Raw genomic sequence first — 21208 nt, 5'->3', positions numbered from 1 at the left:
AGTATCTTACTATTGCCCTGGGCTGACCAATGCTTTTTGAGTGAATTTGGGAGATGGAAATTGTGTGGAAGCCCTGCTGTTTGTTTGTGTGCGCATGCATGCATTTGTGCAAGTGTGTATGTGTGTCCCTTCCCAACCATTTGAGAACCGGTGTTGGTTTGCTTACATCCCCATAACTTAGCAGTTCTGCAAAAGCAAATGACAGAATAAGCACCAGACTTTAGGAATAAGTACTGGGGTTGATTGGTTCAACTTAAACCATTCAAAGCTGTTCCCTAGTGTGACCAAAGGTTAACTAGGTAAAAAGAGAGAGAGAGAAGAAAAAAAGGTAAATGGATATGTTTACACTTATATTCAGCCCAATATGTGAAAGCATACATTAAAATAGTTTGTTATATTCAGTACCACATGTGCAAACCTACATTCAGATGTTCGATATCACAAGAAAGTGTACATTTACAAATTCAATTTTATTTGGTGCCACATGTGAAAATACATGTTCACATATTCAATCATATCCAGTACCACATGTGCAAACAGAAAAAATATCAAAACCTGGAAAAAAGGGTTGTCTTTATTCAGAGCACCTTCAATCATCAATACCAATTAATGATTATTAATGGATTAGCTGGATAATCAACAATCATGGTGATAAGGCAATCATACACAGAATAAATAATCGATTCTAGTATAAGTAAAAGGCCCGAAATTTTCATTGAGACAGGGTACATGTTGATTAAATTGACTCCAGTGTGTAACTGGTACTTATTTCGTTGACCAAGAAAGCACGAAAGGCTAAGTCAACCTCAACATAATAATAATAATAATAATAATAATTATAGTTAGCTAAGCTTAAACTAAAATATTTATTTTTATTCAGGGCTGTGGAGTCGAAAAAAAACTTCGACTGACTCCTCTACTATTGGCACCCCTGACTCCTCTTTATGTAATTAACTGATTTTGTGGTCTACATATCTCATAAAGCATATGCATACACTTGTACTTTGAGTAGGCTTATATCCTATAACTGGTTTATATTAAAGAATAAAGACATCAGAGTCAATATAGTTTTACTGACTCCAGCTACCCCTTAATAGTTTCCAACCCCGACTCCACAGTCCTGTTTTTAATTAGTGAATTTTTTTCTTCAAGTGTTTCTTAATGGTGTGCCATTTTATGATAATTGAATGCACATCAATTATACCCATTACCAATAACTTGCACAATCATCTCCATTCATCACTGCCCTATTTCTTAATTCTAACGTCAGTATACCTTTTTATTTATTACTTAAGCCTTTAGCAGTCAGATTACTGCCAAATACAATGCTTATGCATTCACACTAAGATAAATACAGTTACAGAAGGGAGCTAATACAGATGACTAAACTCGATAGGATATACAGCACAACCATTTAGTGGTTAACGGGATTTCTCACTAACTCTGTGTCCATCATGATACTTGGATCACAGTGGCTCAGTTCCTTGCTGATACAATGTAGCATTTCAAACCAATAAACAACTACAGTACATAGTTCAAGTTTGCTGTAGGTGGTGGTTTAGTTTCCCTTTTCAATGCAGGTGAAACAGATTATGATCAAAGGAATTCCAGTCATGGTCATCCTGCCTTTTGACGGTCTTTCAGATTACATTGTCCAATATATGTTTTTTCTTCACTAAATACAGTAGAGGTGTGTGGCGTAGTGGTTAGGATGTTGCAGTCAGGATCACAAGCTCATGGGTTCAATTCTCAGACCATGTGATATGTGTTCTCCAGCAAAAATAACTTCATCACACATTATTTTTGATATGTAGCACACTTTGTACCTGTACAGGTAATGTTGATTTGATGGAAGGAGTGAGCAAATGTACAACACACACACATTTGATCACTATAAGCCAACCACTTGTGCAAACTGTTCAGCAAGAAATTGAGAGACTACCAAGAAGAAGAAGGATGTGGTATGAGGGAGATGTAACTACTAGCAGTATCCTATCCAGTGTAATATTAATTTCTCTTCCACTTAATACTATAGAAGAGTTCCTATTCTACCTGTGTTTCGGGCCTAGAAAGGTTTCCCAAACTTTTTGGGGCTGCTGCTCCTTTGACACCCAGGCCACATTCCCAGTACCCCCACTCCAACTGACCATTCAAGCATAGACCTCCTTCTGAAGTAAATTCAAAGCAAACGTATTTTACAAATAAAACTTGACCTAATGAACCCATTATTCTGTTGCTTTTACATGAATTACTCCCCCTTTATTGCCCCACTTTTCTTTGATGCCCCCTTGGAACTTTCCACCGCCCCCAGAGGGGCAATACTACCCACTTTGGGAACCACTGGCTAAGATCATATTGAAGATACTTAATACAGAGATTTCCATGAGATGTGAATATTTCTTCCAGCTACTCAAACAACTGTCAATCAATCAATATGTACCTTTGGTTAAACCAACGTTCTGGCACAAACCAATAAGATATTTAATCAATGTTCTAAACTTCACATCTTTATTGTGAGGCAACTGCAATAAATATGTGAAGACTCTCCAAGGGAGAAAATAAAGGAAAAGAAATTGAAAATGTCTGGTAGGGGCTGTAGTGTTGATGAAAACACACAGTAAAAAAACCATCACTATATTTTGAACTCAGGAGTCAATTCCTGTATGACCGTAAGTTATTCTGTACTTGATCCATACAGTTAAACCCAAGTTTTACCAGGGAAAAAAAGTCATTAAATTAATTAATGTGTGTGTGTGGACACACCAAAAAGACATGGTGGTAGTGAGGTTAGATCAAAATATTAGGCCTGGCAGGCAAAATGGCACAGTATATTGCCCACCGATTGGAAATTTGTGACAATACACCGTACTGCAGACCCATCCAACCAATGCTAGATCAGACAGACAAACACTGAAGAACACACAATAATATTCCTGGGTAACTTGTCAAAAGAAATCAATATTTCCTAAACTATCTTTCGCATATTAGCTTTTAGGTTTGTTATATTTTAAAATGCTGAGTGAGATTTTTCACACATATACACCATATTGTGATGCAGTGTTTTTATTCTATAAATATTCTTGAATCAATAAACGAAACCAGAGATACTGATCATCAAAATCAAAAATTTCTTCCACAAACACAATGCCATGTATGTTTTTCTTAAGCTAGATGTAGTGAAATGCATCAATGATAGTGCGTATTACAGATATTTATATTATTGCCCCTGGAGGGACCAGGGGGAAAATAAAAACCTTCTCCAGTGAGATTTGAAGTATGAACATTGAGAGACAAAAGTAAATATTGTAACATCTGGTCTGGCACTCTACCACTTATCGCGCTTCACTGCTCTACTCTCAACAGCCGTGATGACGATTATAATTCATCATCACTGTTGCTATTGTTGCTATCAGCAACAATAATAAATAGTTTCTAATAAGGGCAAAAAGGCTCGAAATTTCTGTGGTGGAGGGGAGGGTAAAGTTGATTACAACCCAAAGGATGAAAGGGAAAGCTGGCCTCGGTAGTATTTGGGGGAAAAAAAAAAAAAAGATATAGTAATGTTTCTGCCAAGTAACAGCCTCCTAGATATGGTGTCTCAATAAAAAACACTGGTGGTTATGAGATCTTGTCAGCATGGTCTTCTTTGTGAGTGTAAATCCCTTCTCCAGAAGCAAAAAGAAAGGGGAACTGCTAGTCTTCTGTGTTATTAATACCATGATACTAAATGAGGCACAAGTAAGAAGGAAGAATTTAGCCATTGGCTGGATAGATTACAAGATGGCTTTACGACAATGTTCTACAATGGGTTCTTGGAGTGCTTGAGGGATGCTTGGAATCGATGAGAGGATAAACAGCTTTTGGAAAAAGCAATGAGAGTGAGAAGTAGGGGTAACATAAGCAAATGACTCGTTAGGAAATGTGATAATACGCAGCAGGATATTCCAGGGAGACTCTTTCTCCCCTTTACTTTTCCCTCATTGTGCCGATCCCTCCAACAAGTATTCTGAAACAATCCAGGCTTACCTGCGAGTTATCCATATAATCATCATCGTTTAACGTCCGTTTTCCATGCTGGCATGGGTTGGACGGTTCGACCGGGGATCTGGGAAGTCAGAAGGCTGCACCAGGCTCCAGGCTGATCTGGCAATGTTTCTACAGCTGGATGCCCTTCCTAACGCCAACCACTCCGTGAGTATAGTGGGTGCTTTTTACGTGCCACCTGCACAGGTGCCAGGTGAGGCTGGCACCGGCCACGATCGGATTGGTGCATTTTATGTGCCACCGGCACGGAAGCCAGTCAAGGCAGCGCGGCCTCAAGCCCATACACAAAAAATGAAAAAGACTATATTCCCCAATCCAAATAGAGTATTTAGCAAGGATGTTGAGATACAGTTTGGGGTAAAAACAATGTAGTGTTAATTATGAAGAGAAGCCAAACTCTGCTGACATAAAATTATCACAAGATATTAGATTGTTGAGAAATAATGAGGGGTGCTGCAAGATGATAGGAAAATGAAAGAGAAAAACTTCCAAAAATTACAAGAGAAAAATCAGGAAGGTGCTTGAAATAAGATTAAATGGAATATTATCAAAGAAATGAATACACAAACCATAACCATATTAGGATAATCTAGTCTTTTTTTTTTAAATGGCCCAAGACAGAACTACAGGAATCAGATAGAACTAGGAAGATGCACACAATGCACAACATAGACCACCCTATAAGTAATGCCGACTGAACTCTCCCTACCAAAAAAAAGAAGGCTGAGGATTGTTATTACTGCAATATTGGATTTGAAAAACTCTGTTGTGCATAATGGAGAAAGAATACTATCAGTGGCTAGAAATGTCCAAAAAGTTACTGAAACAAGAGAATTCAAGATCAAGTAGCTGGAAAGAGAAGGAATTTTATGGCCAATTCATGCAACAAATTGAGGATACTGAAAGTAAAGAACCCTGGTTGTGGCTGATGGACAGAAACCTGAAACAAGAAATTGAATTGCTATTTATAGTTGCTCAGGAACAAGTCATTAGGATGAATTTGATAAAGGCAAAGATTGATTAAATTCAGTAAGAGAGAGTAAATGCAGAATCTGTGAGAAAGGAGACAAAAGTATTAATTATCTCTTGAGTGAATGCAGTAAGCTAGCACAAAAAGAGTATAAGCATAAGCATGACTGCATAGGTAAAAGACAGTATTGGGATGTTAACCAAATGTGTGGCTTCAAAATAGCAGAAAAGTGGTATGAACATGGACCAAAGGCTGTGATAAAGAATAAAAATTACAAAATTTCATGGGACTTCCCCAGAAAGACTGCCCCTACTACTGAAACAAGAAAAACATATAGAGGATAAAGGAAACAAATAGTGTAAGCTCATAGGCTTTGCAATACCATGTGAGAATAGAGTGGATACCAAAGAAATTGCAAAAATTGAGAAATATTAAAACTTAGCCAGAGAGTTGAGGAAACTGTGGTAGACTAAGATGACAGTTCTGTGGCAACTGACACTTGGAACAACACCCAAACTGCTACCTAAGAGACTGAGAGAAACTGGAAACTAGATGTGCATTGCTAACCTACCGAAATATTGCCATCTTGTATTCTGCATGAATCCTAAGAAAGATTCTTGAAATTTGAGAGGGCTTGTTTCACCAAACCTCAAGACAACATCCCTGCTCAATAATATAATATCTAATACGTGTAATAATAAACTCCATATTCTAACAGTGTTTCAAAAATAATTAGAAACAAAGTAGAAATTATTTCCAGGACCTCTTGTAAACACCATTGAGCAAAATATCTTTCAAAACAAAGAATTTATTGGATTAAAATTGATCAAACTTAAAAATTAGTTGGGAATAGGATGCATATGGTAGGAGCAGGGTCCTTAGGGTAAAGGAATGTGTCTGGTTTCTAAAACATTAACTCTTGGATAGGATTATAAGTCAATCACAACCAACTTTCCTCAGAGACCTATGCAATTATTTCCCTACAGTCAAGTAATGTTAAACTATTCACAGTATGTATCTCTTAACCTAAAACTCAAGGGTCTGATATGATACCAATGTATGTTTGTAAGTTAATGACTGATAATTTCCCCAGCAGATCTCAGCAACAATTATTCTCGATTCCAGATAGGTACAGTGAAACAAGTAGATTTAAGTACCACCCAGTGACAGCAGGGAATGGAGTATACCTGTTCTCTAGTTTTAAATCAAAACAGTCGTACCACTCAAGGGATTAAATGATATGGTGAGCTCTGAGAGATTTATTTCTTAAATATAATTTCTGACACTAAACAGATTACTAAAAACAAATGTAGCTGAGAAGGAGAGAATGATTTCAAGTAATTACACGAATTTCTTTACTTAAATTAGAAACATACCCTTAACGCTTTAGCAGTCAAATCTAATGCTTATCTATTCATATTGTTTTTAATTAATCATGCATTATCTCATAGTTTTGAGAGTTTGAAGATGTGATTGTTTGTTTTTAAATGGACATTGTAGGGTAGGTGTGAGATGTTGGATCTGGCCAGTTTAAATGATAAAGGGTTAAATTGAATTATATAACCATGAAAGTATTAATGACTAATTTAGCAGAAGTCTCAATAAGTAACATTTAATTTGAATAGAACTTTAAGTAAAGTCGTTACCAATCATTATATTGTGATTGAAAATTCAGATTCCACTGACAGTTGGAATTATCGAAACTTTGCATTTCATTTATTCAAAGAATCCTTGTTGCTTTTGCTCTTTTTTTCTTTTGTATTTTTTCTTTATTTATTTATTTTGAAAGTAGGGAAATTTAATGCATGCTTCTAGAAATAATGAATTCAGCCATTTTATCTGGCAGGAAAATGATTTTATGAATGAATGAATGAATGAAAGAATAAATAAATAAATAAATAAAGTATATGATAGAATGATACTGATGGGGTGCTAGAATCACTTAAGGAAAGGTTTGATGGTAGTATGATGAAGTGAGAATGAATCAGAATTTAGTATATATATCAAAGAGTGATAATTGAGAAGATTGATTCCGAGACACGAGGAGTTTTGAAATCTCAGAATAACAGTTTGTTTGATGTGATATTTGACAATGTTAACTGAGCTAGACGGTACGTTGCAAATGAAGGAAGATATTCCAAAATCATGGAATGGTTGTGATGAAAAAAAAAAAATCAAAACTGAATACTAATGTAAGAAAATATACAAGAGCAATAAATACAGTCACCCTGCAAAATATAAAACATTTATTGTCATTTCTCGCAAAAATTGATAAAGATAATTTGATAAATTCTCTTTATCCCTGACCAAGTAGTGAAATATGGTTTCTGAAATCTATCTTTATCTTTGCCTTTTCTTGTCATTCAGTATCAATCACATATATAAGAAAAAAAATATATATATATAAGAATATATAGTTCATTAGTCTATAACTTTTTTTTTTTTTTTGCTCAAGACAAAAAGAAGTCTTGTTTTAGAACAATAACAGTAGTATAGGTTGAACCAACCACCTGTAGGTTATTAAATTTAGCAGCTTATCCATACCACCACTGGCCTTTACCAACTTTATACATTGGTACCATTACCCTCAACTCTTTTCTCTCTAGCTTTGCTTCCAAAATAATCTAAGTAAGAGAAGTAGCTTTGGTTATTCAAGTGAACTCACATACATTTACAGAAATGTGCTTTGTTTATTCTCTTTATATTTCTTCACCAGGCAATCATAGAATTTTTCATTCTATTTCAGAGACTTCAGTCCTTGTCTACTGCTCAGTCCACTTCTATGCAGTCTCTCCTGTCAGTTTGCCCCAATATTTGCCTAATTATTTCAAGTTAACAATAATCAATTCTTTAGCATTTAAATTAGCCATAAGTTACCCAAATATTCTACCTGGTTTATGTTCAAACCAACCAGATCTGGCTTCTCACACTTACCCTACAATGTCATTTTAATAATAAGCAGTATTTAAAATTCCAGAGCTATGAGATAATGCATGATTAATTCAAAATAATATGGATAATTAAGCATTGGATTTGACAGTGTAGCAAGAAGTAGTTGAAAGTTAATTCTAATTAAATTATTGTCGTTCATGCAGATTGTATCTGAGTTATTTCCTCCCTAAACAATTCTATAAAACAAGACCTGTGTACAAAATCGTACAATTGCTTAGTGATTGTTATTCATCTGAATGTTCTTGTACCCTTATGATACCAGCTACTATTCAATGCAAAAGCACTGTTAAATAATAAGCAGTACCATGATATACATGGAAGTTTAAATAACTAACAATTGTTCTCAACACCAGTCATGGATAAACAATATATTTAATGATTCTCTCATTATTACTTCAAGTAGAGTGAAGCCTATTCTCAGCTGATGAGGTCATAAGAACAACAAAACATTCAGAGTTGTCTCCCATACACTTGCTCAGATAACATTAACTTAACATTGTTTTTGCCCCTCAGTGCATAATTGCTTCTTTTTCCTAGTTTAACATATTTTGCAATAAATATTTTAATCCTAACCTACCTAATACACATTCATGTTTCTTGGATTTGTTAAAATAATTTCAATTACAAGAGACACAAAAGGCTTTTGTAATCTGAGATGAACAAAAAGTTTGTTCAAAGTGTCTAATCTGTTTAGCTTTTCGTAAAACTTGTTGCATTCTGTTACACTGTTTTCATTACACAAATTTACATGGTCTTACACACTACTAGCTCACACGCTTTTGTCTTGTCCACTATGCTTATTGGTGGAGGCAAAATGGCCCGGTGGTTAGGGCAGCAGACTCACAGTCGTAGGATCGCAGTTTTAATTCCCAGACTGGGCATTGTGACTGTTTATTGAGCAAAAACACCTAAGCTCCATGAGGCACCAGCAGGGGGCAGTGGTGAACCCTGCTATACTCTTTCACCACAATTTTCTCTCACTCTTTCTTCCAGTTGTACCTGTATTTCAAAGGGTCACACTGTGTCATACTTAATCTTCCTGAGAACTACGTTAAGGGTACACGTGTCTGTGGAGTGCTCAGCCACTTGCATGTTAATTTCACAAGCAGGCTGTTCCATCGATCGAATCAACTGGAACCCTCATCATCATAACCGATGGAGTGCTACAACGATACTTATTGGACGACACAGTATTTTCTCCCTCCATATTCTCTCTCTCTCTCCCACACACCTTTTGTTTTGTCATCAACATTTTTATACCCACTTTTCATGGTCGCCTCGTTATCTTAATGTATTTAGAAACACTGTAGCCCTTAATTAAGCACACATACAAACATGTATATATAAAAAAAAACAATAATAATAAAGCCTTTCTCCTATAATCATCATCTACTGTCCACTTTTCTAAGCCTGCACAAATCAAATGGAATTCACTGAGGCAGGTTCTTTATGTCCAGATGCCCTTCCTGAGGTCAACCCTTACCTGTTTCCAAGCAAAGTAATATTTCCCCATTGGAGACTAGAAACAGACACCATCACCAGTATGACAATGCTACTCATTTGCAACCACCATGTTATGTCAAGATAACAGCACACACACACATGAAGGGCTTCTTTCAGTTTCTGCCTATCAAACTGACTCACAAGGTGGTTGGTTGGCCTGGGTCTTTAGTAGAAGACACTTGCCCAAGGTGCCACACAGTGGGATGAAACTGGGTCCACTTGGTTGGGAATCAAACTTAATAATACAGCTGTCCTGCATCTATATCATACTTGTACCTATAGCTACATCCGGCTCATGCACCAAACCCTCAATTCATGGTGTAATGATTAGCATGGCCATCCTAGATGTATATTTGAAGTGGACACTCTTTTTGCTAAAGTTTCCACATCCTGCAGCCTTTCATAGTAATACTTCCATGCCCTCTCTCTCTCACTCCCTTTCTATGCATACAATATGCCTGTGTATTGTGTGTGTTTATATGAAAAGAATAACATTGGCTCAAACACAACATTCCAATATTCACTCTTTATTTCTGGGCAAAGTTCTTGCCAAACATTCACCGAGTTATTTATAATACAGGCGATAATTCCAGAATGGTGTGGAGTGAATGACATGACCACAGAATACCAAAAACACAAGTTTGGATGGACTGGACATTTTGCAAGGTTTACAGACAAAAGTTGACAAAAGATTGGAAACGGCCACTTGAAAGGTTTCAACAATGATGGGAAGACAATTTAGTTAAACGATTCAGGTCAAGATGGGAAAACAATGGTGCAATCAAGAAAGAATTGGAAGTGCATTGTGACCAGCGATATATAACATTCAATAGCCCTGTTGATACAGTGAGATTACATGTACACACACATTTATAAGACAAGATGACGGAATGAACAGGCTTCAATCACAACAGTTTCTGAGCATTTGTAGCAGTTGTTAGCTGCTAAGTTTTCCATATATTATCATGTAAATGTTATGTAAATAAATATGATCCACCGGTAGTTTTGTACCTGTACATCAGTCAAATATTTGGCTTTACATGAAGGCAAGTCATCTGGTATCAACATGGTAGAATCCAATCAAAAAAATTTTTTTTGCTTTTTTCATATTAATCATAAAATAGGGGAATAACTAGTCAAAAGGTGGATTGAAGAAGGATGTTGATGAGTGTAAAAGAACTCAAGAAAGCTACAGATAAGTTTCTGACGGTGCAAAGAGGTTGTAAATTCTATAGACATGTCACCATATGGCATCAGAACAGTATTGGCTTGGATATATGCATGAAGAGATGCAAGAAAGATGAGACCAAATGATCAAATAGGTGAAATAGTTCTGCAACAATGTAGAGAAATTTAGGTCTGACAAAACAAATCTGCAATTCTTCCTACCAATGAGAAACATGTATTGGGCAACTAAAGTGAAACATGGCATCTGATTGTTTGCAAGGAACGGTTAAACATTGGAGCATTGGAATTATTGTATGGGAGGAGAGGGGGCAGGTGAGGTAATACAGAGATCAAAGCTAATTTTTCTTTAGTTGAAAACCATTTAAATGACCTAAAATACTGTCAAATACTTGAAAGGGTTTATTACCCACCTATTCCATTAATTCGTAAGAATACAGAACTCCATGTCACACAAATAAGTTATCACAAACTTGGATGCTCACAGAATCAAACCTCTGGAACGATTTATTAAAAAACCTGATTTTAATCTAAAAGTACACATATAGAAATACCTTGGCAAAAGATTGTGAGAAAGATAAAAAAATTGCATTAATTAGGGAGCTGAAAGATGCATTGATCAAACAGTGGATAGATGTGGATCCATCTCTCAGTGGTAATTAAATCAAATTTATGATTAATCAAGAGAAAGTCCCAATATGAGCTCCAAAGGGATGATACCTTACAAAATACTGAGACAAACTTTTATTCATTTTGAATAATTTTTCATAAAGTTATTAGAAATTGAATCAATATCATTAATTATTCTGGTTATAAAGTTATTGTTGGTTACTTTATAGTGTGTGACTTTCACATTAGCTAATACAGAGTACAGAGATGACCTGACAACAAACACAGGAATGTTATCATCCATCAATGATTCAGTGATTTTAGTGAAAATTATTGATAAGCAATATGTACATTATTGAAAGTGACTCAAAGACATTAGGAAGCATTGTGTTAGTAAGCATTTGTGTTCCCCTATCTTTAATACCAACAACAACATCAGAATATGCTTTTGTTTTTATATATTTCATATTCTTATGGTTCCTGTACATTATTTATGCTGTGTGCCTTTGTCTTGTAACTTGGTGGTTTGACAAATAGAAATCAGAAAGTATCAGACTGAAGTAAGTACCATGATCATTATGATCAACTAAAATATTTGAAAAGTGGTGCCCCAGCATGACCATAGTCCATTGTCTGAGACCAGTAGAAGAGTAGGATACATTCTATAATTCTGACTTTGGACTGTGATGAAAGGCCATAATCAATATCTTATTATACAGATTTCTGATTGCTATTTTTTTTTTCATTCACACCACAACCCAGACAGGTGAAAGGCAATATTGACTTAATGTATATACAAATGGAAGAGTAGATTTTATAGGCCTTTCTGACCGTAAGTATAGGGAGACAGAAATGTAAATAAGATTGTTAATGTAAGAGAGAATTGTAGCTGTTAATCTAACACCTGTGTAGTTAATAGTTCAGCACAAACAATGCTAAAATATTATTCAAAACCAAGTTAAATTGTCATATTTAAAAAAAAAAGTAAATAAAAAGAATGTAAAAGTACATGCAACCAAGACACACACATATATACACACACAACATAAGATGCAACAGAGATATGCATGATACTCTCCCTCCCATACGTTCAAGGTTCCATAATGTTATGAAGAGTTAAGAAATGGAAAATACACATGCTGATATGGGGAGTGTGAAACCCCGCCAAAAGAAAAACACAGACATTGTATATAATTTGATAAAGATTTGTAATGGAATTAAGAAGATATAGTTGCAATGAATTATTATGATGAAAAGTGGGGAAAGAGAAAAAAATACGCCCCACCAAAAAAAACAAAAATTTTTCCGATAACATTTGTGCAGTAATGGCTTTGTTTTAAGACCAATGTAAAACATATGAGGAATTGGTACTCATTCTAGGAGAAATTCAATTTTAAGTGCGCGTAAACAGATGGAAAGTTGTTATGTCAGGAGGAGGATGAGGAGGAAGATGAACATTTGATGAAAACAGCCAATGAGGGTTCTAATTTCTTTTAATCTCTTTTCGATTAGAACAAAAGTTTCTTGGCTGGTAATCCACTCTGCGGTCCATGTAGACTACAATAGCTATTCGATTCTAATATATTCAAATGACAGACTGAATGTATTTGCAACCATGCAACAGTAAAGATTAAACAATCAAATCAGATTAACATTGAAGACTAGGAATTCTTTATGAATATCTTGGTATTCTTTCTATATTATTAATGTAAATAATATACATATCTCATCTATGTATCACAAAATATGTAACTACTAGTATACTGAAATTACTAGCTATTGTTTAAACACTATATTGAATTACATAATTAAATATCTAATTATTACTATTTTTGCCACAAGAATATAAGGATTAAACTGATGAGTTTTAGCTCCTTTTTTTTCAGGGATGGGGGCCGATGTTGGTTAATCATCTTATACAAAACTTGTCTTCAACATTGCAATATTCCTGTTGAGACATGTTTGTAAAAATATTCATAACCCTAATCTAGTTTTTGTCTTTCTTCATGCTGGCCGGCACTTAACTTCTTCAAATTGCTTTATCTTATAATCGCAAAAGATCATAACAAGAGGCTAACTCACTTCCGGCACTAAGAAAATATGATTAATTTAAATGGCTAGAATATTTAACCAATTGCTTAATATAACATTCAGTAAGACAACAAACCTGCCTGCTGTTGAACAATTCTCTCTTTTTCGCAAGAACATCATCCTTCTTTAGCAAAGAAGAATTCCTACAAGATGACTGCAGAGTGGAAAAAGAAGACTGGAGATTTGATGTGTATGGTTTTCGCTTAGATGCAGGAGCAAAAGCAGATTGGTAGGAATAAGTTGTTAAAGAGCTCTTATTGATGTCCTACAACATAAGCAGGGAACAGAATGTGACAATCAGCTGTAAGCAGACCCTATAAGCTTATCACATTAATAAAATAAAACAGAAAATAATTGTTTACATAACAGAAAAGCTTTAAAATTATAATAAATGTTAGACAGAAAAATAAACAGATTTCAAAAGATTAGTAAAATTAAATTAAATAAAAAAAAAAATATTAACGATAACAAAAAATAAAATTAGAAAAGAAAATTCAAAAGTAACTAAAACAAAAAATATATATATAAGTATTTTTTTAAAAATCACAAATATGAACAAAAAATAACGGAAAAATGTCACCACACTGTTCCCATTAAGCTTAAAACATGATTTATTAAAAAAAAACTATGAATGCATGTTTATGTGTGCAAGTGTATGTGTGTGTATATATATTTATATATATAAAGGAATTATATATAAAGGAATTAAGATATAAACTCAAATTAGGCAATCATAGATTTATAAATTCAACTTAAAATGCGTTTACATATATTAATACATATTGACACATATGAATATTTTAAAAAATATATTCATAAACTATAAATATATATATATAAACATACATAAAAATGTATGTAAATAAAACCTATGTGGGATATATATGGAAAGAAGTGTGAGAAAAAGAGGAATGAAGGAAAAAATTTTTTTGTACAGAAATTAAGAGCGGTTAAGAGTTTTGATTAAAAGATCCATAGAGTTAAGTGTGTTTTTTTTTAAAATCTAAATGGTATATATAAAAGATATATAATAGAGTTGAAGGAGATTCACTTTCAACAGCTGTTTCTAAAGATCATGTCCCGATAGAAAATTTAATAAATTCTTTTATTCGTTTCAAGAATGTAATTTTATGAGGATATCTTTCTTGATGAAGGGGACATTGTCCACATGGTTTGTAAAATTTATTAATTTTTCTATCAGGACATGAGCTTTAGAAATGGCCGTTGAAAGTGAACCTCCTTCAACTGTATTATATACTTTATATTCCATTTATATTTTAAAAAAACAACAAAAAAAAACCCCTCCAAACTATGGTTCTTTTAATCAAAATTCTTAACCGCTCTTAATTTCTGTACAAGAAAAATTTCTTTCATTCCTTTTTTTCTCACACTTCCTTCCATACATATCCCACATGGGTTTTATTTACATGTATTTTTATGTATATATATATATTTTATGAATATTTTTTTTAAATATTCATATGTGTCAATATGCATTAATATATGTAAACGCATTTTAAGTTGAATTTATAAATGTATGAGTATGATTGCCTAATTTGAGTTTATATCTTAATTCTTATCTTTTGTCTCGGGTTCAACCTGAGCACTTCTTTTTAGCAGTTCTATATATTTCATAAGAAAGAACAATAATATTATATAAGTGCATGTATGTTCAAGAATAAACCTCACAACTTTTCTTAGAAGATATCTTGCTTCGACCATGCTCAGATGAGATAGAGAGAGAGAAAGAGAGAGACAAACAGAGTCAGTAAAATTCTTGGAGGCTGTCATGGCCAAGTGGTTCTTAGAGCAGTTGTCTTCTATCATAGCAAAAGACCAACAAAGCCATTTTCTGAATGAATTCAGTGGATGGAAACTGTTACAAGTGTGGAGTAGGGCAGAGTGGGATAGAGAGATGGGATAGTTATAGTGCAGCTATTCAAAATATGCATTCCAAAGTTTCTTCCTTTGTGTTCATTCAGGTTACAAAATGGATAGATGGAAAGAGTTTAGGAATTAAAAAATACCAAAAGAACACCCCTATGTATTGCTAATGTTTCTTTAGTCCCCAAAATATGAGATTGGATTGTATGGCTGCATGGGCAAGTAGGCTGTTGGTAATGGCATGTCCTTAGTTTTGTGGAAATGGGTGATTTACATGTCACTTAAAGGTAGTTAGTGGTAGTCATCTCAATAGGTGCTGTAAGTGAATATATAAAATGAAATTACTAATATATCTGTCACTAAAACTCAACATAGGAGCCGAGTTTTTAGATTGGAATTGTATTTTTATTAACAATATTCATATGCCTATACACCATTCCCACTGAGTGGCACCTTGGGCAAGTGTCATCTACTATAGCTTCGGGCCAACCAAAGCCTTGTGAGTGGATTTGGTAGATGGAAAATGAAAGAAGCCCTTCATTATATGTGTATGTGCCTTTGTGTTTACATTTCCATAACTTAGCAGTTTGGCAAAAGAGACCGATAGAATAAGTACTAGGCTTAAGAAAAATATAAGTCCTGGGATTGATTTGACTAAAACCCTTCAAGGCAGTGCTCCTGCATGGCCACAGTCAAATTATTCTCTATACAGCTGATCCACTTAATTGTGGTGCTGCTGTTCTTACATCCAAAACAGACTGGAACCCAGTGCAGCTCTCCAGTCAAACTGTCCAACCCATACCAGCATGGAAAATGGATATTAGACAATGATAATTATACATATGTATATATGAAAATGTATGTGCATATATAGTTTTGTATATCAATGTGTTAAAAGGTAGCTTAGCCATTCAACAAACAGAGCAAAATAAAGTAGCTGACCATAAACCTGGTGTTTATTTAGTGAAAATCAACTTAACCATCAACAAAACAAAACAAGTCAAAAGTCATCAACTAAAATTCTTGAAGCTGGTGCTCTAGCATGGCCACAGTCCAATGACTATTGTAACAATAAAAATAATTTTAAAAATAACCAAGATGTAGACATCTGTGATGAATAGAGATGAAACTGATTGAAACATATGAAGATGTAAATATCAGCCAAGATGTTTAATTATTGTAGATGAGGATGGATGTTACACACCTCTGATAATATCGAACAATGAAAATGGGTACTCAACACTGCATTTGATGAATAAATATTCCTTTTTTTTTGTTTTTTGTGGATTAACTATACTGTCAATGGTTTCATTTGGAAAAGATTTCCACAATCTTCAAGCAATCCACTTAAAAATGCTGGCCATCGTCTCCATTTTGGATGCAGGTGACAATCAGCATGAATCCATTGGTAGCATTGTTAATCCACAAATGAAAATGTTTATGGATTTATGTATGTATGTATGTATGTATGTATATACTATGCAGGCAATAAAAATATTGAGGAATAGATATCAAAATAAATAAAACTAAAAACTACAAATATCACCAAACCTAAACAAAGAGGTCACTCACTCACTAACTAGACAACAATATTGTCACATCTGATTGCTTTATAGAGAAATACTAGTGACCAAACAAACATTTGCTTCCTGATAAGTAAATGTCAGTTTTGTAGCAGTCGATAGCCAAAAGATAATTAGTGGCATTGATGAAAAGATTGACAAAAAAAAAAAAAAACTTGCAAGATGTCTCCATCACACTTGTAATACATGTTCATGAAGAGATTTCTCTCCAAGACAAAAACTACAGCATTGTTTCTTTAAATGGTGTGTATTCATTAAACATAACCCTCAAGATGACAATCTGACAAGCATTTCACAACATAATGTAATTTTCAGAAAAAAAAAAAAAAAACTATAATTATCTTTTAAAAACCTTTTACTCTAAACAAATATTCAACTTGGTCTATTTATAAACTTTTAGTTAATATTTTAGAACCTTATATATAAGCTGTAGTAGAGTCAATTGAGCAGTGGCAGTATACCCTGGAATATGCAATCTCCCTTTCTATATAGGTAAGTTTCTACAGCAAAAATGAAGGCCAGAAGAGAATTCTAGAAGGAATTCTAGATACTGGGGTGTGGATAGAAAGGGCATGTAAATAGCTAATTCAGAAAAACAGAGGCTGTTGTAGTAAGAAATGCAGCTGGTAGTTGTTTGGTTTAGGTCCACCTTGACCATGTATGCCTACGACCAATTCGTTTTGACCCCACTGAAAAATACTTCCAAGAGTTCTATTCATGAAGTTACTGTACCTGGTGTGAGGCCTTACATTGCATTTGGAAGATAACTGTATGTGGGTAAAAGGTTAAGGAGTAAAAGGTCATATCATATGCACACAGGTGTGTGTGAGCAAGTATATCAATTAATATTTTGGAGGATGAATGTGGGAGACATTGATGAACAGGAGGGGGGTATATTGATGACTGCAATAAGGTAACATCCCCCAGAGGATCTCACTTGGAGACCATATACTGGTGCTTAACTCTGTATTATTTCAACCAGCTACATATGGATCGAATATTCAACATGCTTTATGCTCAAACTGACCAGATGCTACGTCTCATATCCTCCCTACACTGTCAGAAATATCAAAACTGAGATAACATGATTAATTCAAAACAATGTGAATAGATAAGCATTGCATTTAACTGAGAAGTCTGAATGATAAAGGGTTTTAAAAAAAGCCTGAGAGGGATTCTGAGAGATGCAGGAGGTGACTGTTTACAACTGTTACTATTACTTGTGGTCAGTATTTGGCAGGGTTAAAGAACCCGTTCTTTTCATAGATTGTAGATGGATTGCATGCATCTACAGATTTGGAGAGAAAGGAGAGATGAGGGGGTGCATAATGGGAAAGACACTTGAGGTTAGTCACTTCATTGGGTTGGAGTGATGAAAGGAATTTTCACACACCAAGTCATAGTGAGACTGAGGTGTGGTGAAAGAGAGTTTTGGAAGTAGCTCTGTTGAGAGTTGTTCAGCGATGAGTTGCAGGCAAAGCAGGAAGCGAATGTAGATGCTTTAATATTATTTCATTTTAAGCGGAGATGTTGCCAACCGATCTGTCTTGGTTGAGGAGTGGTAGGTAGGAAGATCATGCAAAGTTAAGAGAGATCCTCTTGGCAAGGAACCAAAAAGCATTGTTGCTATCTGGGAGACAGGGAAGCTTGTAGGATATACGATGCACAAGATATCTTTTGTTTTTATGATGGTATTCTTACAAGTGCTGCAGCCATAGGAAAGCCTTTGAACTACTAATGGTAGGAGACTTTCTCTAGAAATTACCAGCAGAGTTGTTCTTTCCTTCTACTGCTTCTGCACAGTTGTAAGTCAACACCCTACAGACGTTTTGGCTGTATTCTTTGGTTTTGTATGGAATGTGAAGAGACGTGTTTAAGAGGGTGATTTTAGTTATTTCAAATGAGTGATGGTAGTTTGCCAGAGGAAGTTGGAACAGAACTGGCAGAGAGTTTAACTAAGTATCACGAGTACCTTCAGATTCCCAAATACTGCAAAATTTGTTAATTCCTTTGTAAAACAAAAATGCTTTATTTTTAACAGTGTGTGTTGTGTGTTGTGTGGTGTGAGTGTGAGAGAGAGAGAGAGTGTGTGCGTGTGTGTGTGTACCCAGCCCACCACCAATTTGCAACATTTGCTTTTCTATAGCAGTAGAGGCTATCGATGTGTCTAAGTATTCAGTTGATGGTGGATGCTTGCTAATGAATATGTGCAAGGACACAGAAATCCAAACTAAACTATTCCACCACAGCTACCGGATGCATTACGTTTGCTACAGATACACTTCTGTGCATCTTTCTGTAGTTTTGTGACTTTGGATAGGATATCCACATTATGAGTAACATACGCTATGACATAATCCTTTATCTTTCACTTATCCTTTATCTCTTTAAGTGGCTTAGACAAACAGAATAAGGATATAAGTTTCATTAACAAATGTTTTTTTTTCCTTTTCACCAACAGCCACAGGCACTCAATCTGCTAGAAATAAGGACCAACTCTCCTCCAAAGTACATCTACCCTATTTAAAAAAAAAAAATACGGGAAGGATATTCACACATCCTAGGATCACAACACTTGGGATGGTCATGACTGGAACACCATCATAGGTTGACCTATGGTTAAACCAATTACTATGTCAATGGTCTAGGCTTCCTCTCCCTCCTACCAAGGCTACAAAAAAGGCTCTATTTCCTAAAACACTCCAGAGCAATTCCTTAGAAACTCCTAATAAATTCCTTCAAACTTCAAGAAAATTACATCAGCATTCTTGCTTCCCAAGAATTATGCAGAATTTAATGCACATTTCTTTTCTCTCTTCAACACCACCCACTGCTTTGAATACTAATAAATTCTAACCAATTACGAAACTACGCCACTTCAAATAAAAGAATAATTCATATCAGTATCATCTCTATTCTTCTTATCTTCCTTCCATTGTAAGAATGCCTTGTTAGAACTTGGACATTTTTGTTACTCGCTCTTCATTCTACACATCAGATAGTCCATCGAATCTAATCGTACATCTAAATAACTGCTTTGAATTTCTAACATAGAAATTGCTTTGATACTGAAGCAATTCCACATCTTGCTTCTAACACTTAGAATGTCTAAACTGTACGACAAGGCTGTAAATGGATTTTCTTTCAAAGGCATTTCAGTTATTTGTTGTCTCTTCAGAATGTATTGAGAAGGCTTGTTCTGCCATATTAGCATAGTTCTGTGTTTATTTGCTTATTAGGCACAATACTCTGATCTCTAATCAGATTAGAAGAAAAAAAAAGACTTCAGCAAACAAATATTCCCTTATTCAAAGTACAACCGAGTTCCCAAAAAATATATTTCTAGTAAAATATAACACACACTATAATACTCTACTAAAAGTACTACAAGAGTAATGAGAAAGATTAAATCTTTCATAGATCTAAATTAAGACAAGGGCTTGCAATGAAAAGATGGTGGGTGGGGCAACACATGGCCACTGCATATGCACACTAGCCACATGAGTATTATACACACAAGTATACATACATATACATACGTACATGTGTGTGTGTAAATGAACATACAAATGTACCCATGTAGATAAATCAACACCAGTTTTTCTATGCTGACTGACATGGAGAATTTTACAGTGTATGCTGTCTAGCATGGTCTATGACTCGACACACACAATAATAAAAAAAAAAAAAAACCTAGTTCACTTAGTTGCTGGCTGTGTGCATCATTATTTGATACATTGAAAGGATGGATCTTCTTCCTATCCCACCAGGAAAAAAAAAAAAAAAAGTGAATGTATGTGCATAAGTATATAAACGATTATACATACATACATACATACTTACACTCATATATACACACACACACACACACACACACACATATCATTTAACGTCCGCCCTCCATGCTAGCATGAGTTGGATGATTTTGACTGAGGGCTGGTGAGCCAGATGGCTGTACCAGGCTCCAATCTTGATCTGGCAGAGTTTCTACAGCTGGATGCCCTTCCTAATGCCAACCACTCCGAGAGTGTAGTGGGTGCTTTTTACATGCCACCGGCACAGAGGCCAGTCAGGCAGTACTGGTAATGACCTCGCTCGAATCTTTTTACACGTGCCAGTAAAGCGACGTTGGTAATGATCACACCCAAATGGTGCCCTTGTATGTGCCACAGGTACGGAAGCCAGCTGGCTGCTCTGGCAATGATCGTAACGATCATACTCGAATAGCCGCTCTGTCAACGATCACACTTGTATGGTGCTCTTTGCACCCCGCTAGCACAGATGCCAGTCATCGAATTGATTTTGATTTATGTTCAAATAATTGTATGAATGCATAAGTATATATAAGTGTGTGTGTGTGTGTGTGTGTGTGTGTGTGTGTGTGTGT

The 21208-nt window shown here is 35.0% G+C and overlaps 1 protein-coding gene across 8 annotated transcripts in view; it reads right to left on the bottom strand.

Moving 5' to 3' along the window:
• Window positions 1-21208, bottom strand: part of LOC115222684 (centrosomal protein of 170 kDa protein B) — a 360932-nt gene that overhangs the window by 16946 nt on the left and 322778 nt on the right. For 6 of the 8 annotated variants that reach the window (XR_005003214.1, XM_036511665.1, XM_036511667.1 and 3 more), the window contains one exon: window positions 13431-13619. The exons of the other annotated variants lie outside the window; for them this stretch is intronic. Coding sequence is in view for 5 of the 6 variants with exons in the window: in XM_036511665.1 (XP_036367558.1) it covers window positions 13431-13619 (189 nt within the window). In the remaining variant the exon portion in view is untranslated. The remainder of the gene's footprint in view (window positions 1-13430; window positions 13620-21208) is intronic. 8 annotated transcript variants of the gene reach the window in all.

Source organism: Octopus sinensis, linkage group LG20, assembly GCF_006345805.1.
Source record: "Octopus sinensis linkage group LG20, ASM634580v1, whole genome shotgun sequence".
In the NCBI taxonomy this organism is placed as follows: domain Eukaryota; kingdom Metazoa; phylum Mollusca; class Cephalopoda; order Octopoda; family Octopodidae; genus Octopus; species Octopus sinensis.
This window is presented reverse-complemented; position numbering and strand designations above follow the sequence as displayed.